Source organism: Xiphias gladius, chromosome 15 (genome assembly GCF_016859285.1).
Source record: "Xiphias gladius isolate SHS-SW01 ecotype Sanya breed wild chromosome 15, ASM1685928v1, whole genome shotgun sequence".
NCBI lineage: Eukaryota > Metazoa > Chordata > Actinopteri > Istiophoriformes > Xiphiidae > Xiphias > Xiphias gladius.
This window is the reverse complement of record NC_053414.1, coordinates 24,317,848-24,344,357: the sequence shown is the minus strand read 5'-3', so window position 1 is coordinate 24,344,357 and position 26,510 is coordinate 24,317,848. Positions and strand designations below refer to the sequence as shown.

General features: G+C 40.4%; 3 protein-coding genes across 4 annotated transcripts; 2 read left to right on the top strand and 1 right to left on the bottom strand.

Annotated features, from left to right (window-relative positions):
* Positions 1 to 45: 45 nt before the first annotated feature.
* nanos3 (nanos homolog 3) lies at positions 46 to 1,654 on the top strand. Its single transcript, XM_040147389.1, has one exon. The coding sequence runs from the start codon at positions 260 to 262 to the stop codon at positions 947 to 949; it is 690 nt and encodes a 229-aa protein (XP_040003323.1). The 5' UTR covers positions 46 to 259; the 3' UTR covers positions 950 to 1,654.
* Positions 1,655 to 1,881: 227 nt separating this feature from the next.
* On the bottom strand, positions 1,882 to 6,809 carry LOC120800911. Of its 2 annotated transcripts, none has more exons than XM_040147384.1 (8): positions 6,390 to 6,809; positions 6,156 to 6,198; positions 5,894 to 6,000; positions 4,982 to 5,805; positions 3,843 to 4,380; positions 3,077 to 3,210; positions 2,717 to 2,818; positions 1,882 to 2,073 (listed from the first exon to the last, which is right to left on the bottom strand). In XM_040147384.1, the coding sequence occupies exons 2-8, from the start codon at positions 6,187 to 6,189 to the stop codon at positions 1,995 to 1,997; spliced, it is 1,818 nt and encodes a 605-aa protein (XP_040003318.1). In that variant the 5' UTR covers positions 6,190 to 6,198; positions 6,390 to 6,809; the 3' UTR covers positions 1,882 to 1,994. The 2 variants fall into 2 exon arrangements, with proteins under 2 accessions (XP_040003318.1, XP_040003319.1); XM_040147385.1 differs by having other exon boundaries at positions 6,470 to 6,809.
* Positions 6,624 to 25,665, top strand: cc2d1a (coiled-coil and C2 domain containing 1A). The gene is made up of 28 exons (XM_040147383.1): positions 6,624 to 6,817; positions 7,069 to 7,138; positions 7,290 to 7,425; positions 7,568 to 7,671; positions 8,157 to 8,402; positions 8,605 to 8,920; positions 9,533 to 9,642; positions 9,762 to 9,834; positions 11,066 to 11,164; positions 11,308 to 11,435; positions 12,262 to 12,334; positions 12,438 to 12,571; positions 12,901 to 12,988; positions 13,124 to 13,200; positions 13,401 to 13,496; positions 14,261 to 14,383; positions 14,634 to 14,692; positions 15,575 to 15,691; positions 17,156 to 17,229; positions 17,306 to 17,364; positions 17,502 to 17,653; positions 17,780 to 17,870; positions 17,948 to 18,103; positions 21,297 to 21,428; positions 21,560 to 21,686; positions 21,801 to 21,877; positions 22,116 to 22,163; positions 22,263 to 25,665. The coding sequence occupies exons 2-28, from the start codon at positions 7,082 to 7,084 to the stop codon at positions 22,293 to 22,295; spliced, it is 2,985 nt and encodes a 994-aa protein (XP_040003317.1). The 5' UTR covers positions 6,624 to 6,817; positions 7,069 to 7,081; the 3' UTR covers positions 22,296 to 25,665.
* The last annotated feature ends 845 nt before the right edge of the window (positions 25,666 to 26,510 follow it).

Below are 26,510 nucleotides of genomic sequence, written 5' to 3'. Positions count from 1 at the left end.
AACTTGGCTGATTGGAGGAAACTGAGACGTTAACCGACCTGCACGCCTGGTGCATGAGCTCGTGTGATTGGCTGCGGACACCTTGGGGAGTGTGCCCTTGATCACCACTTGTACTCAATTACCAATCAAAACTTTCTTACGCGCGCCCGGAGCCGTGTTTTCTGCTGCCCCTTAAGTCGTTTTAACAAAGTCAGTAACTCGATCTTCTCACCGAGAGGCAGCCGGGCACACTAGACGAAGAAACCGAGAAGCACCTAGAATGAACGGTATGGTGTGGGGGCTCTTTCATCACATGCCGCGCTTCATGGAGTCGGACAGCAAAAGTTTCCAGCCATGGAGAGACTACATGGGACTGTCGGACATAATCAGAGAGATCCTGGCACGTAACACCGCCACCGAGGCCTCACTGCCATCCTCCAAAGCACCGCGCTCGGAGTCTGCTGATCTGTGCAAGACTGTGGTATCTGTGCGCATTAACGCAGTTGGCCAAAGTGACCACCGCGCGCCAGCAATCCCCGGCGAATCCACACCGCCAGGCTCCTTTGCTCATCAGCACCAGGCGGATGGTTTGTGGCACGCACCAGACCCCGTTCGTGCCGACACACCCGATGCGCTGGATTTTAAACTAGTGCCAAAAGCGACGGGCTCCCGGGGGCCGAACGACCACAAGAAGGCGACTAAGACGACTCGTTACAAGTCACCTGAGCCGCCAGCGTTGCCTCCATCATCTGAGCGCATGTTCTGCAGTTTCTGCAAGCACAACGGGGAGTCTGAGTTGGTGTACGGATCCCACTGGCTGAAGAACCAGGCAGGAGAGGTTTTGTGTCCCTATCTGCGGCAATACGTGTGTCCTCTCTGCGGAGCCACGGGGGCCAAAGCCCACACCAAGCGCTTCTGTCCAAAGGTGGACTTGGCGTACAGCTCCGTGTACGCCAAGTCCAGACGCTGAACCAACAGGTGGCAGGTAGCAGTGAGACGCTGCACAGACGGCGGAATCCTTTTTATGTGTGATTTGTGTTTGTTAGCACTAGTGTGTTTTTGCTTTTTGTATGTTTTGGTTTGGTTTTCATTTGCATGCTTTGGCGCGTTTACGTTTGCAGCCTTCTGTAAAGCTGATTGGAGTCGTTTTCCAGCTGGTCTTTTTGTCAGCCTAGCCTTCTTTAACAGCGTCTGTTTGGACATGGTGGATTTTGTGAGATACTTGCAAGAACGACTGCCAGATATTATGTTTGGGAGGAGAAAAAAAATGTTTCAAAGGTTTGTTTTACATATTTTTAAAAAGTGGCCGATTGATGTCCAATTTCATATTTCCTGTCCATGCATTGAAGGATTGCAACACTATATCAAAACTTTAGACTTACAGTCATGAGTAATAACTTAACTACAGGATGTAAACATCATGTGACCATGTCAGAATTTTAAATTTTTAAAAATATGAGTGACTTGTTCTTGTTCTGAGGTGTGCCAGTAAATACCTGTTCTTGAGGCATGCTATTTTATTTTGAATATTGTACATGTGGCTCCTCTAAAAATGCAATTTCAGCTCTTCTCACTTTGTGAAAAGAAATCTTTGTGAAATTTTCTGTGAATATTATTGTGTGCCAGAAGTTATATTTGTCTAAACTGACTAAATCTGTGTTTGTATTCTTCGTCATCAGTCTCCTTTTTAAAAAAAAAAATAAAAAAAAAAAAAAAAAAAGACAGAATTTAAATCAGCTGTGAAGGGCAAATTAACCTGTCAACAAATTACTAAAATCAGATAATATTTACATAATAATAGTCAGATTACTGACTTAATAAACAATGGTAAAGCTTTATTTAGGGAAAACCAGAACATTGAAGCCATAAAACTGAACATTCCAGCTGCCAGTGAAAAGCGAGAATAGATTTATAATGAAATATTAAAAGTTTATACTGGGGCACAGGTACCTTCATTACCCATGAACTGTTGGGGCAACAGTAAGCTCAGGATGGCAGGTAGCTCATCAAAATCCTCAACGTATGGAGCTCCTTGAAGTTTTACTGCCACGTCGCAGGTTCTCCAGCTCCCTATGTGTGGCCATGACCTTGTGACTAGAAGAAAGCAACGAGATGACAAATGCCGATTATCAGTTTGGTGGGGGTGGGGTGTTTTTTTTCCTACCAGACTTGGTTTTGTCAACAACTAGGAGACGCACAGGGAGGTTGAAGATGTTAAGTAAACGATAAGTAAATGACAGAGAGGGACACTAATAGCTAAGGAGGGGAGTGTGAGAGAAAACCCCAAAATGCCTTTCTCAATAATAGAAGAATGGGTTATCCCTATAAAGTACACCATATTTCACTACATATTCTGCACTTTTTAGAGGTAGAGCAGTTTTACTGAAGCTAATTAGTAAATTTCTCCTTGTGCTAAAGTCCTGTTACTCCCAACCTCCAAAAACATTGTGGCAACAAATTAGACAGCCATTTTTCATATTTGTATTGCTCCCCCCAAAGCTTAGACCTGCAGAGCTCGACCAGACGAGGTGCAGTGTCCCCCTGGTGGCCTTCGTGAAAGGTGCCAAGCAGTCTATAGCTGACAGAACTCAAGCCAATTAGAGCACAGAGGTGGATGTGAAGGGGATGAAACTGACCAATGGTATTTGAAGTCAGAAGTTCAACTTTGGGAGGAGAGACAAGCAGGAGCTAGGTGAAGAGGGAGGTTAGGAAAAAAGGAAAACAGTAAGTTTCTAACTTTAGAGAGGAGAGTTCTCTGATAAGCCCACAGATCAGGTCTGTGGCATCTTCGTGACAGTCTGAGGAACCAGGCCCTTCCTCCCTCTTTAATGCCTCCTCGCTGGATGGGGAAAAAAGTAAAAAAGTTGGAGGGATTAAAAAAAGGATAAATTTGTAACATATCCTACATTTTCGGTAGTTTTAGTTAGTAATTGTTTGAGCTTATATGCCACAGGAAAACTTCTTTGTTAAAATACTGATGTCCTCTTGAAGATAGAAAACAAGAAGGAATGAAACAAAATGAAACATGTTTATGTGAATTCACTGTATGTTAATTGGAAATTCCCATGGGATTAAACCCTCTTCCCTGCTTCCTTACATCAGAACAATAGTGTTCAGCTGCGAGTCCGACACGTAATCTAAGCATCCGGATCCAAACGGTTCTGTGGCATCCCTGGTCTGAGTGTGCTCAGCATTCACAGTAGAAGGACCAGGTTCATCATCGGGATGACACTGAGGGCAACAAAAATAATTCAACCATTTCTGTACAGTTGAACGGCACACAGTGAAATAACCTTCAGTATATGTCCATGTTTGTTTGTTTTTCTTGTTAAGGATTTCAGCGTGTCAGCAACGACCTTTCAGAGAGCAACTATTTGGCTTCTCTATACTTTTATTAGTTGCAGTATTTTTGGTATTTTTGCCTGAAATACTTATTAAACTCATTGGACTGATTATCAGATCTTTATTAACATTATTAACCATAATTACAAATACTGTAAGTAAGTAGTCTTTTTTTTTTTTAATTAATTGTTAAGTCTATGTAAGAATATAGTGAAAACGCCCATTGCAAATACAGAGAGCCCAAGATAACAGCGTTAGATTGCTTATTTTAGCCAACGAACGGTTCGAAAGCCATAGATATTCAGCTTACAATGACATAAAACAGAGAACAGCACCAAATCTTCACATTTGAGAGGCTTGAACCAGCAAATAATTAATAGTTTCTCTTGATAAACGACTACTACTGGTCATCATTGTCAAAAAACAAAAACCTGACATCACAAGCTTCACTGAACTAGTATTGTTTAAATTTGTCCCCTCCCCCATCAATCCTGGTTTTTAGGTCTGCTGCAGCCACTTACACTCTTTTTCTTTTCTGAGCCAGTGGATGTCACTGCAGCTTCACAGAGCTCCACAGAGCCACAGTTAAGTCCTGTGGATGAAGTTCCCTCTACTTCAACTCCATCATTACAATCAACCATCATCTCTTCCTTCCACTCAGCTCTTGTTTTGGTCACTCTATTCACCTGCAGAGAGGCAGTCTCGCTCTGAACCTTGTTTTTCTCAGTTTCCTCATTTTGAGTTGGATTAGTGTCAAAACTGATGGCAGGACTACAGACTAAATCTGCCAACCTGTCTTCTCCATCTTTCCTTTGTTTCTCGGGTGTTTCGGTCATAATCTCAGTTGTACTTCCCTCGAGTTCCCGTTGCTCTCGATTCCCCAAATGCTCCTCCACTTCGTCCTCTGCGGGTGGATCTGCCTTTGGCTCACCAGTTTGTTCTGGACCAGGCTCTGTGCCTCCTTCAGCCTCACAGTTTTTTCCCTCTGAGCAGCCTGGATCGCACACAGTACTGGTTTCATCTGAGGTTGTGACAGCGATGTGGACTTCAGTTTCTGCCCTGTGTGTTAACAAACAATGTTATAGTCAAAGTAGGAAGCAACAAATTGCATTTACCCTGTTACTGTAATAGAGTATTTTTTTCTTTTTTATGTTTGTGTTTAGGAGTGTTTTTTTAAAGTCAGTAATTTCACTTAAACTTAACTTGACTTAGGTTTTTACTGAAGCAGTGTACATGACTACAGTTGAAATACATCCATTATAGGGTACAGATGTTGACTTGCCAAGAGCCTATGAAAGACAAGTTTGCAAGGAAGAAAATATGCATTTTATTTTGTAATTTCTAATTTTTCAAATTAAAACTTACCAAAATGACTATTCATGTCTTTATAGTATAGTAATAATAATAATAGTAATTACTCAGTAACCTTTATTCTGTGTAAATTTTAAATTAGCAATACATCTAGTTTTACTCAGGTAGATTTTTAAACCTGTAACTCTACTATAAGTAAAATATAACTAATCTAACAATACTTGAGTTTTACATGAAACAGCTCTTTACACCACTGTTTGTTGTCATGATAATGCAAAAATTAAACTGAGAGCCTAAAAAAGTAAGATATTTAACATGTAGTTCGGATTTCTCACAACATGATCCTGACCTGTCATCCCCTCCACTGTGACTGGACTGAAGTCTTATCTCTGCCACGCTCTGCTCTGTGATATGGTCTATGGGGATGGGTAAAGGTGACGATGGGAAGAGGAGTGAAGATATCATCTCTTCCTGAACCATAAGGTCAGCTGTGTTACTATCATAAATCTGTTTCTCAACTCTCTCCGCTCCGTTCCGCCCATTTTCACGCTTTTGTGTCTGTAAAAAATGACTCCGCTCCTTCTCTGTCAGACCACACATGCCCATCCTTCGCTTTTTTTTGGCTGGTAGCCCCGCTGCTGTCTCCATTTTGATTAACTTGACATCAGCCATGCACATGTTGCATGGTTCTTCTTGGCTGGTTTCATGGTTTCTCTTCAAATTACACTGAGAGTTTTCCTTTGCAACCAGTTGCTTCTCCAAAGCAGTTGCACAGGAGCCATCACCCTCTTCAGAGGTTGGCAAGAAGACCTGGAGTTGATCATTGCGTGTTTGGGATGGGGATCTGATACCTTCCTGTGGAGCTATTTCCTCTATTCCACTCTTGTTGGTATCATTATCAGTATGTACTCTAAAGCCCTCCAGCACAGAATCATTATTGGGACTGCTGACAGTAGTCTCTTCTTGCCTTTCAAAAGATTTAACCGTCACATTTTTTAAGTGCACATGTGTTTCTTCTGCATGTTTTTCTTCTTTGGTGTCATCTTGTTTGGTGGGGATTGTCTGTCCGGCTGCCTGATCCTGTTGATTTGTAATCATAGCACATTCCTGCAGAGGCGACCGGGGACACTGTAGTGGTGTGGCAACCGCTGTTGTATTATTTTCTTCCGTGCCCTGACATGTAAAAAAAAAGAGAATGACTGGTCAACAATTTGCCTTGATGCAATGAAAATGTGGGTTCGGTTTCAGCCACTTAAATCACCTGTTGAAAGAGAGCAGCCCGAACACCATCAGTCTGGAAAATTTCATCACTTGGACGTTCCCTCTTCTTTGACCTGAGTGAGCGGGGCTGAGGTGGAGCTAAGCCCTCTTAAAACAGAAGGAACAACTCAATTGATCAAGGACTCTGATGGGGAACCACTATAGTTAATTAACACTCAAACTGTGCATGTAATTGATAAAGCGAAGCAACACACTGTATATCACACTGAATTTGTCATTTGTCACAAAAGCAAATCCTTTACCACTGCTGTTGATCTTCCCATTCCCTTTGGCCATCTCCTCTTCCTAAAGAAAAATAAGTGAATTTAATAAAAGGCTATGTGAAAAATGTAACATACAGCTACCCAAAATATTGTTTTCCATTACTATGGTTGATGGTTAGCTTAAAGCCAACTATCAATTCTTTATGAAATTTATTTTCTAGAAACACTAAATGTATTTATTAGCTAGCTAACATCAACGACGTTATAACTTACTCAATGAAGAAAGTTAAAGACATGAGCTATGTACTTTAGTGCACTTGCTGAGGTTCAAATTATTAACTTATTAACTTAACTGGTCGAAAGTGACAAAGTTTTTGGCTTGTAGTTTTCCCACGGTAACTCAACCAGGGTCCACCTGAGCCTTGGACTCCAGAGACGTAACGTTACGTTCAGGTTTACGTCATAACGGGCGTGTGTCGTCTAGCCGTAAAGCGCGATGTGCGTTGCCATTGGCGACGCAATATAGGAAGTAAATTCCACAGCTTACCGTTCTTGTTTTGACAGTTCGAACGCAATATTAAAATTCACCTGGCTCCACACATTTATCTGCATTTTCTCTCATTGTTTCTGGGCAGTATTCGACTAGAATAGCCGACTCGATTAACTGTAACACCGACAGCACGGTACGGGAAGGTGACGAGGTAAATAAAATAGCCTTCCTGCACATTCATTAGCTATGACAACTCTAATGTATGTTGTTTTAGCTTTTAGCTAACATGAGCAGTGAAGCTAACTCGATACAAAACAGTTGAAACTGTGTAAATTATAACACAAAATGGCACAAAAAGCGCTGACTCTAACTGTGGATAATGTCGGTTAACTACATGCTTATCTCTTCTCTCCTGATTTTTTTCCCCACTGGCAATTGATTTATTCCCTGGTTAACTTTTAGGTAGAAAGTCTCCATGAGTCGCAGTCGGAACCCCCTCCCCCGGGGTCAAGGGGCAGCACGAGCCAAACAGGTAACACCCGCCCTGTCTTCTAATGAGATGTTTGAATGATGTGTCCTGTTTATATGCCAACAACAGATATGATTCAGCTTCTCTCTCGCTCTCTCTCTCCCTCTCTCTCGCTCTCTCTCTCTCTCTCTCTGTTCTCATGTCTGTGCGTCAGATGGGGCTGCTCCTTGACCTGACCCCTGATGGAGGGATGGATGATGAGGGGAATGATGAAGAGCTTGAGGCAGAGCTGCTGAATCTTGTGGGGGGAGGAGGAGGGAGATCCCAAGGGAACAAAAGTGAAGGGAGAGGTGAGAAAGACAAGAGTCACACATTTCTTTTCTAGTGTAAACCACAGTTTTTCTCTGTCTGTCTCGTCCACATGCTAGTGCTCAAAATTTAATGTAGTATTTATGATTTAGTGCCTCTTGTGATGTATTTGTCTACGTTCAGCTCCTGTTCACATGGCTGAAATAGAGCGAATGACAGCTCTTTGCATGAAAGACCTTGATGATGAAGAAATAGGGGATGACGATTTGGATGACGAAGATCTGCTGGTAACACACTCACACCCTTCTTATCCTTTTTTAGAGCTGAGGCGGTTACTTGATTAATTGATAAGTAGACAGAAAATTACCTAGCAACGGTTTTGTCAGTCATTTGTCAAGCAAAAGTGCCAGATGCCATTTGCTGGTCCCAGCCTCTCCTGTGTGAGGATTTGCTGCTTTTCTTTATCATGTATTGTATGATAGTAAACTGAATATTTCCATGTTCTGGAGATATTTCAGTCAGAAAAAAAAGCAACTTCAAGATAATATTTTGGGTTCTGAGAAATTGTGGTAACCCTATTTTTTTGTTCACAGAAAAAAATGTTAATCAAGAGAATAATTAATAGATTAATCGATAATAAAAAATACTGTCAGTTGCAACCCTAATCTTTTTTTTTCACTGTAATATAATATTGCTAAGCTTAGCTGTTGAATTGTTTTAAATGTCAGGATTTTCCTCATAACTGTATACGTTTCTGCGTCTCTGTACATAGGCAGAACTGAATGAAGTTTTGGAGGATGATGAAGATCAAACCCCTGCTCCCACCCCCCCTGCCGTCACGCCGGCTCCTCCCAAAGTGAGCATAACATCCCACTCTGCTCCTACTGCTGCTCCCAGTTGTGCAACTGGGCTGGAGTCCCGCCTACTGGAGCGTATTGAAATGTATAAGACTGCCATTTCTAATGCCAAGGCTGCAGGGGAGACCAGCAAAGTGCGACGATATGACCGCGGGTTAAAGGTAAATTGATAAAGGAAAGCGGGAAATCATTTACAGCCTATGTACAAGTTGCGTCCCCTACTTAATGTCCATTCAAATGTTTTGAAATTCTAAATGTGCCTTTTTTATATGAATACAAGACTTAATATTGTTAAAATTTGCCTATTTGTTCTTTGTAATGTTGAACACACATGTTCATGATTCCTTTCTTCTTCAACCCTAGACATTACAGTCCATGTTAACATCTGTCAAGAAAGGAAAGCCAGTCAGTGAGGAGGAGATGCCACCTCCCGTTGCTCTTGGTGGAAACCCCAGCATCACCACAGGGTCTGAATCGGTAAAGGAACGAGAACTGCCAGAGCCAGCGCTGATGCCCTCTCCTCTTACCAATCAGAAGCCTCTGAGGGAAGCTCCGCCGACAGCCCCTAATCTGAAGCCACTCCATTTGACCCCGCCCCAGAAGCCTGCTGCTGCCATCACCCCAGAAACACCTGCAATCTCTCCCCTTACCCCCAGTCAGCCTGATGCACAGCACTCAGGTAAACACACACTTGATGACATACAGAGTACTCTGTGGATGTTTGTTCAACTTCTCTGCACTGTGTACTGGATGTACTGTATGAGAGTAAAGATGTGGTGATATCTCCACTCTAATAAACACCATAAATTCCTCTAGACTGAAAAAGTCATACATGTCATCAGATTAACACTCTCACTTAAGGGGATTTAATGATTATTAGTCATTTTATTTATTCCTGTTGGACAAAAACTAAAATGATTAGTTGATTCATGGATTAGTTGATTGACTACCCTTTTGAACTGAATACTTCAGTGATGACTCATTCCATAGAACAATTCTGATTTCAAACTTAATAATTATTAGGTAAATATTAAAATCTCCAGTAAAATATATACTGCATGTTTACTGTTGTATCCATTCAAAAGTTGCTTGCTTTTCTTCATTAAATTGAATACTTTCACCTGATGATCAGATAGTAATTTTATTGCATTTTTTGGCTTTGGTAATAGGCATATGTATTTTATATTCCATGGAATAACTTATTGATTAATTTTAATGACATTTGACAACCATCAATATCAAAAACTCCAACAATCCACCACATAATTCTTCATGCCTTCACTTCATTCAGGGCTGAAACAGGCAGTGTTGTCCAGACAGAGGGAGTATAAGATGGCTGCCATAAATGCCAAACAGAACGGAGACATTGACCAGGCCAAACGGCACTACCTCACTGCCAAGGTAACACAACCAATTTAAGTTTTATCACTTGAAAAAATCTTTTTCTGTAAGTATATAGTTTGTGTATAAGGCCTCTTAGAGAAAATGGATCATAACAATGTTGACCTCCATTTATGCAGAAGCTGGACATGCTGGTGGAGGCACTGGACAGAGATGAACCAGTAGACCTGAGCTCGCTACCTCCCCCTCCTGGTCAGTGTAGTCTCGTAAAAGGAATGCTTAACCTCACGTTTTTGTCAGTTGTCTCGATTGCTCACCCATATTAGTCTTATTTTCTTTACAGAAAAGTTTTTCCCTCATGGAGAATTCGGCTGCCAAAAGTTGTAGCCACTGACTGATAAAATAAAATTGATTATAAACTGATTTTTACAAACTATTTCACATCATTTCAGAGAGCCCTTAAAAGTTCTTAAAAACTAATCAAGCTGCTCTAGCACAGTCAAATCTATTTCTTGGGTTATCAGTTGAATGTGTGTCTCAAATACGTATATTTTTACTAAAATAATAATGTTCCATTTACAATGAGCATGGCACACACCTTGTCCCATACATGGCCAATTGAAGACCTACACCCACCTCATTAAGTGTTAGAGGTCATTCTCTGGCTGCCCTTGTACTTTGTCAGGGCAGCTAATACATTTACTAATACTAATACTGCTGCTGAACACTGCATTTTACTAAGCAAATTGTGCTGTTTTACTTCGGATGATGATGCACAAACTGGTTTCATGCATATTTGTCTCATAGAGGCAACCTGTAGTGATCTCACAGTGATTGGTCCGTTATTATTTACAATATATATAAACAATATTATTACTTCAGCACATTGTGTTGACATGGCTCCACATCCAAGCCATTTCTGGCTTACACTCTGCATTTAATGATCTTCAGAAATCTCTGCAGGGCCTAAAACTTGCGCTGAATGCTGATAAGGCAAAATGTGTTTTATTCTCAAAAAACCATAATTGTGTTTTACATCTTCCTGTCATCCATACATTTGATAGTTTTGAAAGTGAAGTTGTTTAATCTTATGAATATCGGAGAACTTAATTAGAAGTCAGTCTTAGTGATAAACCTTATATGGAGAAACTGGCACAGAAACGGAAGATAAAAGGTTTCTTGCATCATAATAAATGTTTATAAAGGTCTTTTACTAAAGCACGCTTTAGAATATAATTTCTGTTCTCAAATTTAAAACTACTGCTCATCAAAGCAGATCCCAGGACTGCTTAACTCTTCATACCCCATGAGTAAATACTGAACTTGGGAAGACTGCCTTCCACAGATTTGTACCTTTTTATAAATGGAGTTAATTACAAAGGACTTTAAAGCTTGAAAGTCTCATCCAAGTGAATGAATTTAACCTTTTTAATTTTGTTTCTGATGCTGTTTGTCCTCTCCACTCATGTGTGATCATCTGCAGGTGATGTAGTACCAGAACACTGTGCACCTCCTCCTCCTCAGTCTTCCTCCAAGCCTGCTGCCCCCACTGCTCCTGCACCCACCCAGGTGGCCACTGCAGGTAAGACTCCAGTAGCCCTGATCCCTCCTTCTGACTAGGTAGCATCATGCAAGATAAAAAGGGATTAAAATGAAGTTTGTGACTTTGCGTGTGTGTGTGCGCGCGTGTGCGTGCGTGTGTGTGTGTGCGCGCGCCCTGCATAGACCTGCCTGCTCCCAGCAGTCTCGGAGAAGCCCTGCAGCAGAGAATGGACATTTATAAGTCAGCAGCAGAGGGAGCAAAGAGCAAGGGAGATGATCGTAAGGCTCGCATGCACCAGCGCATTGTCAAGGTATACACCAGCCACTTCAAATATACCTGAAATGTATTATTGAAAAATGTTTTCCAAAACATATTGTATAGTGCATACTTATAGCTGAAACTAAATCAATAAGGCATTAGATACTCTCAGAAATGCGGATATCTATGATGCACCATATACCTGGCACTGTGCTGCTGTTTGGTGGTTTGTTTGACTCATTTCCCTAAATAACTGGTGTGACTCATTCTATTTTGACTGGAAATACCCTGTGTTGCTTTGACTGTAACTACTACTATGGCTCATTTCACCTACCAGAATAACCTGCAATAACGTCAATGTTGTTCTCTGAGCAGTGTTGAAAAGCACTGTGCAAAAAATAGGAAGCCTCTGAATGATTTCGATTCGGCTGAGGCAGGGGAAATGGATAAAACAAAAACATGGACACAAGACCATGAAAGAATGGACGAAAATAGTTGTAGGGCAGCGATATTGCTCTGGTAGGAGTGGAGGAAAATTGATGACATTGATTTTCATGTGGGAGTTATGCTTTTGTACTTTCTTTCAGTATTGTATTGTTAATTTGTTCTGTTTATTTTTACATGCAAGAAAGCCACACTTTATTATGGTCTACCCAACTTGTGTTTGTGTTTGAGTGAGGTGGAAATGAAAAACTGGGGAACTTGTGTGCTTTAAAATACGCTGTATTTTTTCTTTATGTACAGTGATGACAACATGTTTCAAAGTAGAGACTGCAAATCTTGAATAAACACAAACATGGAGCATATAAATTAAGGCATGCACTGATTATGACAAAATTAATGACAGAATGATCAATCATCTCCTCCTTTCTTAACAGCAATACCAGGATGCCATCAGAGCTCATAAAGCTGGACGACCTGTAAACTTATCTGATCTACCAGTGCCACCAGGTAACTTTCTGAATCCAAGCGTGTTTCGGGATTTGCTTCTACAGTAGGATGCACTATAAAGTTAAATTGTGTGTGTTTGTGTGTGTGTGTGTTGCTCCTCTAGGCTGTCCTCCACTTCGGGGCTCAGAGGGGGGTCAGAAGAACTTTGTGGGTGTCCTGGAAACAGCTATGAAATTAGCTAATCAGGATGCAGACGCAGAAGATGAAGAAGAGGATGGTCCAACAGAGGCTGCCAAGGTAAAAAATAAATAAATAAATAAATGCCCTACCAAATCAGCTTGCCTTTAGACTAAACATAGAAATGTTTTATTGTGTATCATGGCAGGTTATTGCATCAACTTTGTGCTTTAATCAAATATATTAAAGTACTAATTTAGAGAAACCGTAATTCTGTGTTAAATATATTAAGACTTAGCAGTTAGAAAATAGTTAAACATGTTAAATCAAACTCACAACCGTCCCAAGCTGTAGCAGTTTTTCAGAGGAAAAACATTTAAACATTTTAAAATCTGTATGGCCATTATATTTGTCTGATCATCTTTACCTCATGTGTTCCTTCTCTGTAGCCTGCGGTGCGTCCACCTGCCCAGAAAGCTAAGTCTCCTGCTCCACAGGCCCCCGGAGGCTCCTCAGCTCCAAAACTGGGACCTAAAGGTGTGTTCGGTGAGGGTTTGTGCATGTGTCAGGCATGTGCGCTCCTGCCTGCCAACACATACAGAATGCGTCATAAGTGTTTGAGTGGTACACAAGGCAGAGTTTCACTTCTTTATCTCTTAATTGTGCTTGTAGCCCAGCAGCAAGTGGATTTCCTGTTGCTAAGGCGACAGGCATTTTTACGCGCTGCACTGCGCTCCAAACAGATGAAGGTAAGCTGTGGACTTTTTGTTTTTAAAATCACCTTCCTTCTTTCTTTTTTTCTTTGCTTTAGGTAGCTTCTCTGCGATCTTTGTATTTTTGTAGATGTCTTTACCACAGCTGCTTGTTGTTTTATTGGAGTCTTGAACAAATGTTGTGCTGCTGTGGTGTGATTGATTGATTCCATCTGCTGCTGTTCGGTTGTTTGTAGGACATGACAGGAGCAGCGCAGCACCTCAGACATGCCAAGGGACTGGACCCCATGATCACCGCTGCCAAGTCTGGCCTACCTGTTGATATCACCAAGGTTATAAATATATTTTCATGTGCCGAATAATAACATACAAGGTGATACAGAGCAAGTTTTTCTGTGTGTTTTCACAATGTTGTCATGGGAACAACTGAATGCATAAGGTGTGTTAACAAAAAATGTGATGAAAATAGAAGACAGAATGAAGGAAACACGGTGAAATCAAAACAACTTTGCGCATCATGGTCTCACCTTTGTGAATTTGTGTCTTTGCCTGTGTGTTTGCGTGTGTGCGTGCGTGTACATATTTAATATAGTTGCCACCTATCCCATATGATGTTCTTTCATTTTGCCTCACTTTTATTGAACAGCTTTGCTTCATAAAACCCATGTGTTTCTCTCTGACTCAGTCCCAGTTTGTAATTACCAAGACTATTATGCTGGTGCATCTGTTAGTTTGTCTTCTTGTCGGTCAGTAGAATATCACTCAAGCTAAGAAACTGATATTCATAATTTCTAGTGGACAGAGGCAGATAGGAACCAGAGGAGCTTTCTTAGAGTTTGGTGCAAGCTGGAGCTGGGGTTCTCAACACTGGGCAAAAAAGTCACTGTAGCTTTTAATTGAGGTTGTTGAGTAGTTACTGTATGTCTTTTGGCAGAAAAGCAAGTTGGAGATGTGTTTAGCCTTAGAAGTTAGTGTTCTCTGAGTGCCGTCTTGTTCTTGTTTTATGTCTTAGATTTTTAAAAATATTCCTTTTTAAAACAAAACAAAAAAACCAAATTGTTTCTCACAACATTTGTTATTGTCTCCTACCTGACAGATTCCCAGCGCCCCAGTGGGTGAGGACGACTACTCGCTGTCTCGCTCCCGTACCTCTCCTCTCTCCCCTCGCTCAAGTGAACAGTACCACAGCCTCATGGGCCTTTTACGAAAGCAGCACGAAGTCAGTAAATGCATGTTTCACACAGAAGTACACCTCCTAAGTCTTGCTGTGCATCAATGACCAGCTGATACAGATGTTGATCAAATACAATAGTTATGATCATGGCCTTAAAGGTTGCCTGTCACTTTTCTAGTTGTGCAGCTCTTTGAATAGACAAGTTTAGAATCAAAGTAGATCTTAACCTTATTGTCTTTGGCTTTTAACTGTTTTCTTACTCACACCCTGTTTTGTTCGGTATCTCAATCTACAGAAATGTCTGGGCTACTCTCAGCAGTTCACACTCATGGGCAATGTAGCTGAGGCTCTGAAGTAAGAGACATTTCTCATTTGAATGTTTGTGTATGTTATTAGCTATTTTATCTGCAGCCATGATGGAATTTAATCCTTGCTCTTTTCTGTTGCTAGAAATTTAGATAAATGTGTAAGCAAATTACAATAATGTTTTTTTTCTCGTAATGAAAAGATCAGAGAAAGCTAGCAAAAAACATCATAATTTCTGGATTAGTTATTTGATCATTAAATCTACAAAATGACACATGAAATGACAACTTCAGTCAAAAACCCAGAGAAATTTTTATGATATTTTAAACAGAAAACAAACAAATTCTCATATTTCAGAAGCAAATGTTTGATATTTTTACTCACTAAATGACTTATCAGATTGATATAGTTTTTAATTATCATCGTCTTTTATAATTAATTTATTCAACTAAGTAATTCAGCACAGTTGTGGAGTATGCTGTCTCTGTGGCAACACACAGACTGTGATTTTAATGTTTTTTTTCCATAGAGAGTTTTTCTCATGTAACACTGCATATTTTGCACTTTTTTCACTTATTTTTTTTCACATATTTGCGCATACATTTAACCGTCACGCATCATATATTACACTTTTTGGGATCCCTGGAGGATTTCCAAACTTGCTTTGAAAATATTGTCATTGCCTAGAAACAATACATTTTATTTTCACAGATGATGCTCTAAAAATTTCTTGTGTGATCCAGATTTTTGAAAATGCAGGAATACATGTGTTGATTTTAGATGTCTGAGGTCTTTGGTGTATTATGACCGTTGTCTGTGCAGAGATCAGATGTATGGTATTTCAGAAATGAAAACCATCTATAAGACCTCAGTGTGAGATACAGAATGTATGAGCATTTGTGTGTTAGGACCATCTCTGTCTCTCACCAGGTTTGAGAGGCTGGTTGAAGAGTGTGTGAAGAACATAGAGATACTAAAGAATGCCCACGCCAAAGGCCACCCAGTCCCCAGGTGCCGCACAGAGGAGAGGACCTTCAACTCTGTCAAGTCAGCGGCAAACTCATGAAATGTGTTTTAATTTGTAATGTATAATATTATATTATAATGTATTCTCTTTGAATGGTATGTGCTTCCAAGGACAGACAGAACTGAAGGCAGTAATTTTTAGCCAAACTAGCAGCATGGCTGTGAAGATGGCGGAGTCAGTCTGTCAGTCCTCCACTTTGTTCCAAACTGAAATATCTAAACAAATATTGGATGGATTGCCATGACATTTGGTAAAGCCAGTATAAGGTCAAAATTTTACTTTGTCCAATAGTGTTTAGCTCAGTTCACAGCTGTGTCTGAGTATAGCCTCACAGAGCTGCTAGAATGGCTGTAGATGCCTGGTCTTGTTTATCAATATATGTGCAATAAATAGCCAAATTCTCATTTTACCTCCTATAAAACATTGTGTTTTAGTAGTTTCTAAATGGCCAGTGTGTAAGCATTTCATACGAATTCTCACCATCAGACCATCAGAGATTTTTTTAACCTTAACAACATGGGCATCTCCTAAAACCTAAAAAGTAGCAGAAGTGGTTACTGGGTTTGCAGGTGCTTTTATGTATGTTCACTCCCAGAAATCCTGTTTCCTTTTATTTGGGTGTAATGTAGACCAGGACCAATAGATCAGCGGGGCCGATGTGTCAACTGGCAGTAGCTTATCTCATATACAGTATATATATTGGTGTTTGCACATAAATCGGTCAGTAAATAACAAGATCTTTCAGTGCAGAAATGCTAAAGATATGTTTGAGGTAATTTGAAAATTACTTTATTTATTTTAGTTTATTTAACTGTAAAATGTTAGGATCAGTTCAGTTTACGGGATCCCTATCAAAAATGTTTGCCATTGTTGTGAACTTATCTAAAAAGAATATCGGCTGCTATATTTTTATTTGATTTTTTTTTAAAATAACAAATATCGATATATTTGCCTCAAAAAGGCTCTAGTGTAATGACCAGTGCTTGCTGCTCAACTGTTTCATCCCAGATGACGGAATTTATTCATTCAGACGACTCCTTCGTTTGTGTCCCTTGCAGGATACCAGCAGTTTATGAAACTTTTTTCAGATGTGCATTTTGCTGTTATGTCAATGTCCCAACCCCAACTTTTGGAGAATGATAATCAATCAATAGATCAAAAATGTATCTTTTGTTAGACACCATGAAGCTTGTCCTATATATTTTTTTCTAAACACTTGCATCACTTGCTTAATTTTGAAAACAAATTTTTTTTTAGACAACAAAAGGATTGCTTTCCCTGACCAAAGTGGTAGATGAGTCAGAGTGACTCACTGTGATTCACTCTGGCTCGGCTTCAGTATCATACCAAGCTAACAGCAAGGTGACTCTGGCAGTGACTCATTCTACAGTCAGAGTTGTTTGAGTCTCAGTGATGCTGACTGGTTTCTGTGTCACTCATGATGGTGGCTCTGAATGGTCATGACTCCTGTGTTTGTTCTGTAGGATCTACTCCAACCTGACACTTAATGACCTGATACTGTACATAATCCGAGGCATCAACCTACCAGCACCCTCAGGTAGGCAAGTCTTTGAAATAACCAGGCAGTGTTATGTCAAATGTATGTGTGCTCACACCTGCCTCTCTACCTTCAGGTGTCTCACCGAACGATCTGGATGCAAGTGTGAAATTTGAGTTTCCTTTTCCCAGTGCGGTAAGAATCATTCACACTCAGTGAAGAGATTATGGATATTCCACTCTGTTTATGCTTAGTTGTGTTTTAACAAATTCATTTGTGTGTGCGTGTGCGTGTGTGTGTGTGTGTGTGTGTGTGCGTGTGTGTGTGTGTAGGAGGAGGCTCAGAGGGACAAAACCAGCACAGTAAAGAGCACCAACAGTCCAGAGTTTAAAGAGCAATTCAAACTCAACATCAACCGTGCCCATCGAGGCTTTAAACGAGTTGTCCAATCCAAAGGCATTAAATTTGAAATCATCCACAAAGGGTAAAAACCACAACTGCTTTGGGGGAATATAGACTGAAGATTTCTTGTTTATCTGCATGATTTTATGCTGTAAATTTCATGACTGCTGTACCTGCATCAGTTGTTTTCTCCTCCATGTGTTTACAGAGGCTTGTTTAAGACAGACAAAGTAGTGGGCACAGCTCAACTGAAGCTAGAGGCTCTAGACAACCACTGTGACATTAGAGAAATCATAGAGGTAAGCGTAAACAACATGAAAACACGAATACACATGCACACACCTGATCTGTCTAACAGTCTGTATGTATGTCATAGGTGATGGATGGACGTAAAGCCACGGGTGGCAAGTTGGAGGTGAGGGTGAAAATCAGAGAGCCTCTATCAGGAGTTGATTTCCAGCCAGTGACAGAGAAGTGGCTGGTGCTCGATCCAGTCTCGTCCCTTTCTCCTCCAGAGAAACAAAAGGGACAGGTGAGTAGAGTTTGCCGTTCACCTGACTTGCATGTCTGTAGACCGTGGGAGGAAACCAAAGCAGAGCAAATCCCCGTCTTTGTGTCTGAGTGGGATTCCCTTCAAAGGACATAGGAAGAACAAGCCAATTTCCCACAAAGGCCCCAGCCAGGTGTGTTGTTAGGGCCTTGTTGTGTAACGTTTCTGTGAGAAACACAGAGCCAGCGTGCCATCCTAAAAATTGGATAGTCATATTTGTCAGGACACAAGTGTCATAAGGTGCTCTAAATGCTCTAAATGAAGTGCTACAATTTTACAACTTTTGTCACTTTTTTATGTCCAACTAAGTGCAGCATCATGAATGCCTTCGAGGAGAGATGGTTCCAAAGTGTGCAGCTTTATCCACAACTGAAAGATTATCGCATGTTGCCCCTCTCTAAAAGTGTGTATCTATCCACCTATTTTTATGCATGTTTTCAACTTGTACTTTTAAAAAAAAAATGGAGTGTACCTGCTAGAACTTTAAAAAAAAAAAAGAACAAGTCTGAAACTGCAGAAAAGTTTTTAAGTTTGGCTGAGTTGGTGTATTAATAAAAACAGCACAATGGAAACAGACTAAGCAAATAAATCATGACTTGAATAGGTAAGGGAGTAAAAGATGATTTGATTTCCAAAAGGCATGATGTTAAAGATGAAACATTTCTTTAATATTTTGAGCAAGATTACTTTTTTATTTCCTTCTTTACAGTTTCAAAATAACAAAAAAGGAGAAGGGCCCCAAACAAAGGTTGGGCACCCTGCATGATCAGTACTTAATTACATCAACTTTGGCAAGTATCAGAGCTTGTAAATGCTTTTTGTAGCAGCTAAGAGCCTTTCAGTTCTTGTTTGAGGGATTTCTGCCCATTCTTCCTGCAAAATGCTTCTAGTTCTGGGAGATTCTCGGGGTGTCCTGCATGCACTGCTCTTGAGGTCTATCCACAGGTTTTTTCCATGATGTTTAGGTTGGGGGACTGTGAGGGCCATGGCTAAACCCTCAGCTTGCGCCTCTTGAGGTAGTCCATTGTGGATTTTGATGTATCTTTAGGATAATTATCCTGTTGTAGAAACCATCCTCTTTTCGTCTTCAGATTTATTACAGAGGTGTGATGTTTTCTGCCAGAATTTGCTGATATTTAATTGAATCTATTCTTCCCTCTACCAGTGAAATGTTCCCTGTGCCAGTGGCTGCAACACAAGCTGCAGATCCACCCCTGTGCTTAACAGTTGAAGAGGTTTTCTTTTCATGAAATTCTGCGACCATTTTTCTCCAAACTTACCTTTGCTCATTGTGGCCAAAAAGTTCTATTTAAATTCATCAGTCCACAGGACTTGTTTCCAAAAATGAAGCAGGCTTGTTTAGATGTTCCTTTGCAAACTTACCGGCTGAATTCTGTTTTCTTCTAATGACTCTTCCCTGAAGGTCATATTTGTGCAGGTGTCGCTGCACAGTAGAACAGTGCACCACCACTCCAGAGTGAGCTAAATCTTCCTGGAGCTCTTATGCAGTGAAGTTGCCTTTCAAGCGATCCTACAAGCGATTCTCTCAGAAAGTTTTCTTTGTCTTCCAGGCCTCAAGTTGACCTCTAACGTTCCTTTAAACTTAATTTTCTTAATCACATTGTGAACTGAGGAAACGGCTACCTGAAAACCCTTTGCTATCTTTTTATAGCCTTCTCCTGCTTTGTGGGCATCAATTATTTTAATTTTCAGAGTGCTAGGCAGCTGCTTGGAGGAGCCCATGGATACTGATTGTTGGGAAAAGGTTTGAGGAGTCAGAGTATTTACAAAGCTTTGAAATTTACATCACTTAGCCTTTCCTTACGAGGACTGTGAACAAGCCATAGCCCTAACAAGCTAATTAAGGTCTGAGACCTTGGTAACAGTTATTTGAGAGCTCAGATCTCTTGGGGTGCCCAAACTTTTGTATGGTGCTCCTCTTCTTTTTTTCACTCTAAAATTGTAGAAAAACAAGAACAATACACTAAACTTGCTTCAAATGTTGAAAAGCATGTTTCACATATAACTTTATGCCTTTTGGAAATCAAGTCATCCTCTACTCACTTAACTATTCACAGTAACAGAAATTTTGACCAGGGGTGCCCAAACTTTTTCATGCTACTGTACATGAAGCATGTTACTTACTTGTCACTCAAGCTTCCACTGTAGAGACAATGAATAGCTGCAGGCGTAAACATCAGATCTGTGTGGAGCGATGAGGAGACTATAACCTTCCTCATATTACTACATAAAACAAACAGAAATGTCATATTTCCATCATGTTTTCTACATGGTTTTCCACCTTTTGTGATTTGACTGGCACTTTTTTGAGTACATCATCTCGTTGCACTCTGTTCCTTTGCACTTATTTAAAGGACAAGTGTGTAGGATTTAGCAGTGACGTTGCAGATTGCAACCAAGTACCCCTCCCTTTTCAGGTTTGTGGGACAACCTATGGTGGCCTTCAGGTAACATAAAAACGCAAAAGACCCTTTCCAGAGGCAGTGTTTTCTTTGTCCATTCTGGGCTACTGTAGAAACATGGCGGTGGAACATGGCAGGCTCCGTGGAAGAGGACCTGCTCACTATGTAGATTTGAAGGGCTCATTTTAAGCTAATGAAAACCCAATGTCTCTTTGTTTCAGGTGATTATACACTAATGAAAACATAATTATGAATATTATATCCCAATTCTGCCAAGAGGCCCTCCCTAAATCCTACACACTGTCCTTTAATGACACTTGACTGAATTAGCACCATCAATCGGAGTGGATGGACACACACATTAATTAGCATTTTCTGCTGTTTGTGTGGACATTTGGTTAAAATTTTTTAAAACCTGACCTATCGATAATAGGCTTTTCAACCTGCCTTGAAGTGTGGCCACAGTTGAAACAGTTTTCAAGCATAACCCGGCCTTTAGTCAGGGTGTTAGCTGCAGCCCCCTGAATAATATGCCGTCATCCTGCAGCCCCCTTTGCAAGGCTTATAAATGCAGACGTAACAAAAGATAACGCCATTGGCACAAAAATATATTGAATGTGTCAGTTCAGTTAAGTCTGTGTGTGTGTGTGTGTGTGTGTGTGTGTGTGTGTGTGTGTGTGTGTGTGTGTGTGTGTGTGTGTGTGTGTGTGTGTGTGTGTGTGTGTGTGTGTGTGTGTGTGTGTTTGAATCAGGCTCAGTCCCCCCGGTCTAAACCCAGACATGATGTGAGCAGCAGGAGCAGTCATCCCAACAACGCTCCTCCACAGTACAAACTCCACAGCTTTAGCCTTCTCAACTATGACCGGGAACGGCTGGAGAGAAAGGTATTTTTGTGTGTTTATGTGTGTGTGTGTGTGTGTGTGTGGTCTAAGCCTATGCACAACATCCCATTCTATAATTCTCATAATGGCCCAAAGACATGAAAATCTCGTCAGTCACTACGCTTGTCTCTCAGATTGCAGAGTACCGAAAGAATCGGCGGGATCCCCCGTCTGACCTCATCCATCAACACAATGAGGTCACACACAGACTGCAGTGGCAGAAAGCACAGCTGGAGCGCGCCTCTCCTGCTCTGCTAACAGGTAACACACACACACACAAACAGAATATTCAACAGAATGTACTTTACTAACACATGTAAGTATACATCTCAACTTCCGAAGCAGCTAAGCCACATATCCCTTCACCATGTGTAGAATATGAAAATGTGCTGCGGCGCTTCGTCCAAGGACTTGCTGACTCTGTGAAGAAATACTCCAGTCAAGGCAACAGAGTGAGTGCAGGGTCAGGGTTGACTGTTACTTGAATGTCACTGTTGCTTCTCACGTGTGTGTGTGTGTGTGTGTGTGTGTGTGTGTGTGTGTGTGTGTGTGTGTGTGTGTGTGTGTGTGTGTGTGTGTGTGTGTGTGTGTGTGTGTGTGTGTGTGTGTGTGTGTGTGTGTGTGTGTGTGTGTTTTCTTTTGTAAAGTTATCTTCTTTCTTTTTTTTTTTTTTTTACTTTTTTTATATAGGATGCTGCCAAGGATGCACTGGGCAGGTTGAAGATGGTAGAGAGTGAGGTAAGAGCTGCTATGTACTGCCAATCAAAGAATGTTTTATCATCCTCATGCGTGCATATGCACAATGTACAGTATGAACTCCTTTTCTCTCTGCTTCAGCTGGAATCGCTGAAAAGGAAACGCACTGGATAAGAAGAGAAAAAGGGAGCAGAGACTTGGCTGGACTACTGTTATTTCCTCTCCCTCTGTCTCATACACAATCCTATACAATACCACAGTTGGTACTTTAAGCACGATTCTGTGCTGCTCATGTCCATGACAACTGCATGAACCAACCTGCTAATTCTGTCAACAGATCATATAACTTGTGACACTTGTGGTTAGTTGCCTGCCACTATACTTGAGAATACATTGTGTAACTACAAAGGGACACAAATTAAAACAAGGGAGAGGCAGGGTTATTTGCACTTAAACAAGAAGGACACTACAGAAATCAGCTTCTAAAATACAGATTTACAGCCCTTACCCATACTCTTTATAGTTTGTTTTTGTTTTGTTTTTTTACATATATTCCATCTTTTCTCTGAGACATCTTGTGAAGAGATCTGTAAGAAGACTTAACATTTTACATTTGACATCAGCTCGAAGTCTTTTGGTGTCCAGTGATCACCAAACAATGTGTATGTGCATGTGTGTGCTTGCTCTGAAGTGTGTTTAACCAATGGACTGAGGTGTTTTTAACCCCTTTTCCCATATTATATGTGTGTAATGAGCTTAATCTAATCTGTCTGCTCCAGTGTTCCCAGATTACAGTAATCTGCTCCGTTTGGAGTGGTTTGATATGGGAATAAAAAAACGGGGCTACAACCCACATCCCATAATGAGGGATTAGTGTTTGTGTCACCAAGGAGACGACTAGCTCAGACGTAGAGTCGTCGTTGGGGCTGGGGAGATGGTTGTTAACAACGTGCAATGAATGTGGTAGGAGCTTAGCCCTGCTAAAGGATTGCTGCTTCTTCGCCTTCATCAGCTGTTTCTTCTTAGTTGTCTTCTTCATCTTCACTCTCGTCAAACTAATTCCATTGCATTTATCCAGAGATTATTCAGAGTCTTGAGAAATATGTTGCTCCACTTGGATTTCCTTTAAACTCCAATACATTATTAAATCCATTGTGCGGTCAATTAGAAAATAATTAGCAGCTTGTCAGTGTTCTGCTATTTTCCACTGATTTTAGGGTACGCAGTTTATAAAAATCAGATTCTGTCCCACTGAGCTCTCCAGTGGCAGCACAGCAGATGCTGAATAGAGTAGCCACAGGAAGACAACCGAATATCTGTCAGTAAGGCTGGGTAATTGCTCATTTCTATTTCTGTTCCCCCAGAGACATCCCTGTCACAGTTATGGTTGTCATTCTTCTCTACATTACACCTTTTTTGTGGCTGTAGAGTCAAGGGGATTTGTTAAAACTTTGGAATAGGTACTGTAGATTACAACTGACAAAGGCAGAAACCTTGGAATAAATTGTTAGCCACGACAACACTAGATGTACAAAAACAGTAATTTTACAAATGTGCCTCATTGCTGCCATGTATTTTCTGCTCTGTTCAGTGCTCTGGACAGATTTTTCCTCTATGTGTTTGACAACCTGCTAACCTGACAGTAGATGCTGGTGATCCAGGTTGACTGCATGCAGCCAGGATGTAGCAGAATGCTTTAAACGAGCCTTACTGTATGTTTATGTTTGACTCTTCTAAGTTGATGATGTCTGTTGACTCGGCTAACAGTTTTCTGGTCACATGACAGAGCAGAGAATCATGTGTTTGCCCTAATCCACCCACCGTCTCACTCCATTAGCAAATAATCCCGGTTAAAGTTGACCTGATATGGCTCTCCATAGACTGTGTGATTTTTATGTAATACCCCCTTCCCCCACTATCTTCTGACTCTTTGTAAATGGCACATTATGTGGTTTTGATACGCTGATATTTTTTTGACGGACAGGAGAGATGAGTGTCTGCTTGTAGTGACTATATAACCTTTACCTTACTATGGGTTGGCACTTAAAAGACCCAACCAGTGTGTTTGCAATTTTTAGCATCTTAACTTCCGGTCATGTACACATAACAGTTTTGCTGAAATTATTCAATGCTTGCAACCCAATTTCAGATTTTTGGGCGTAGTTTTCCTACTCTTCCAGGCAGAAATTGGTTTCTGTGTGGTATGAAAATCATTTATCAGAATCTTGAAACTTGTAATTGCCTCAATGAGCCAAACATTTGGCTCATTGAGTTGTGTAGACTCAATAGACTACACCATTCAAGCAAATTTCAGTGGTCTGCTAATTGCTTTTCATTCTGTATGGAAATAAATGGAGACCACTGGCTGCCCGAAACAGTACAAAAGAATTGGGCTGCAACTAATGATTATTTTCATTACTGATTAATCTTCCTATTATTTAATGGTGGATTAAAAAGACAGAAAACGGTGAAAAATTTCTCTTAGAATTTCCTAAGACCCAAAGGCTTCAAGTTCCTGGTTTTTGTCTGACTATCATTCCAAAACCCAAAGATATTCAGTTTACTATCACATGAGACAACGAAAAGCAGTATACACTCACAATTGGGTATTTTTGCTTAAAAAATTCTCGAAAAAATTAAACAAATTATTTCAGGTGTTCAAAAACTACTAAGGATTTCTAAAACAGAGAGGCATGGTTTGGAAAAAAAGACGGTCTGTGATTTGAAGTATATTGGGCTAAAACATGCAAGACCATTGGTACCGTCCTTTTAACAAAAAAAGTGGTTCTGATTTACTACGTCAAGTAAAGACTGAATGCGACGCCGTAGCTCTGATATAACTTGGGTTGCAGCGCTTGCATGTTTTAACAGCATTAAAAGCTCACACAAAAACTGCAACTCCGTAGCACCAGTTTCTTTCAATTCAATAGCTTTGACCCCATTTCACCCCAAACACACACATACACACTCCTGCCACATCACCCCACTCGAGTAACCTCATGGCCTCTGAAGCTGTCCTGTTGTCATGGCAACAAGCTCATCAGCATTCAGTGTCCTATGGTCAGGACCTGGGCAGAGGGACTTATTGTTAAAGTTTGTCCTGCTGGTGACTCACAATCCTTTCCCACATATACAACACATCCCACACACACACTCCTTCTCACCCTTTTTTTTTTTTTTAAGTTTGTTTGGCTCTCTCTTTTTTTCTTTTTTTATCCTACTCTGTAATCTGACTACACTCCATTTAAAAAAGGAGGGGGGGTTTGGTGGATTGTTTATCATCACTGTTAATATTTCAGTTTTGGGTTAAATGTGTTCATACTAATGTTGAACCTTTGACATTTTTAAAAATCTGTTAAGTCATGTAAGGGCAATCAATATAAATGTAATATGTATATACAGTAAATATACAACATAATGTACTCTGTCTCTATTTTTAAGCGTAAGTCATGAGGATTTGTGCAGCTCAAAATGAGAATATATAAAAGCCTGATTGTTTAGGCTGTAGTATCTTATGTTTGTTGTTGATGTTAACATAAATAAAATGATAACAGCTCTGAGTTTGGATCATCATTGAACTGAAAAACCCCGACCAGATTGATCTCAGTTTTTATCAGCTTGATACTGAATTCATTTCCCAATTTTATGACCTCATAAACCTTATTTTGTATTGATTGTATGTTGTAGAGGTCCACTACAGAAAATTCAGATGACTTCTGTTCAGGGTCTCAGCCTCAGCTGTAAAACATGGTTATCTACAATGGATTCCCATATGCTCAGTATCTGTGGTTGGTGCTGATGGTACTTTTTTTTTTTTTTTTTTTTTTTTTAAATGGGACAAGACTCCTCCCAAATCCACAAAAAAAGTCTTCACCTAAGAGATTTCCAACAAAAGAACCATTTTTGGTCGTTCACGGTCGATATGAAACATGAAATATTTGATTATTTAGTGTAACAATGTTTTAATTTCACTTTTGTATTTTGTCACCTTCAACACACCTGCTAGCTCAGTTTGTGGCAGAGGGTTCCCACTTCAGTACTGTTCTACATACTGGGTTTTAAAGAGGTAATGACAAAAGAAAATATATATTTGAAGGGAAGATACTGGTTGATTTTGCAAATATTAATATTATTGATTTGCACATACAACAGTGGGGTATGTGGGAGGAAGCAAAGCCAGTGTCCCTTTTGGGTTAAAATAGAACCTAAGACAAAAATAGACATCCTTTTGCAGACAGTGCCTGCTGTTGTTGGGGAGAAGCTTGGGGCTTTGGTGTTATGCTAATATCGTATTTGAATGTGAAATTTTCCCCCAACAAAAGGGGGGAAAGATGAGAGGGGGATGGTGCACAGGGAAAGAAGAGGGGAGTCTTCCCCCGTCTTGATCAA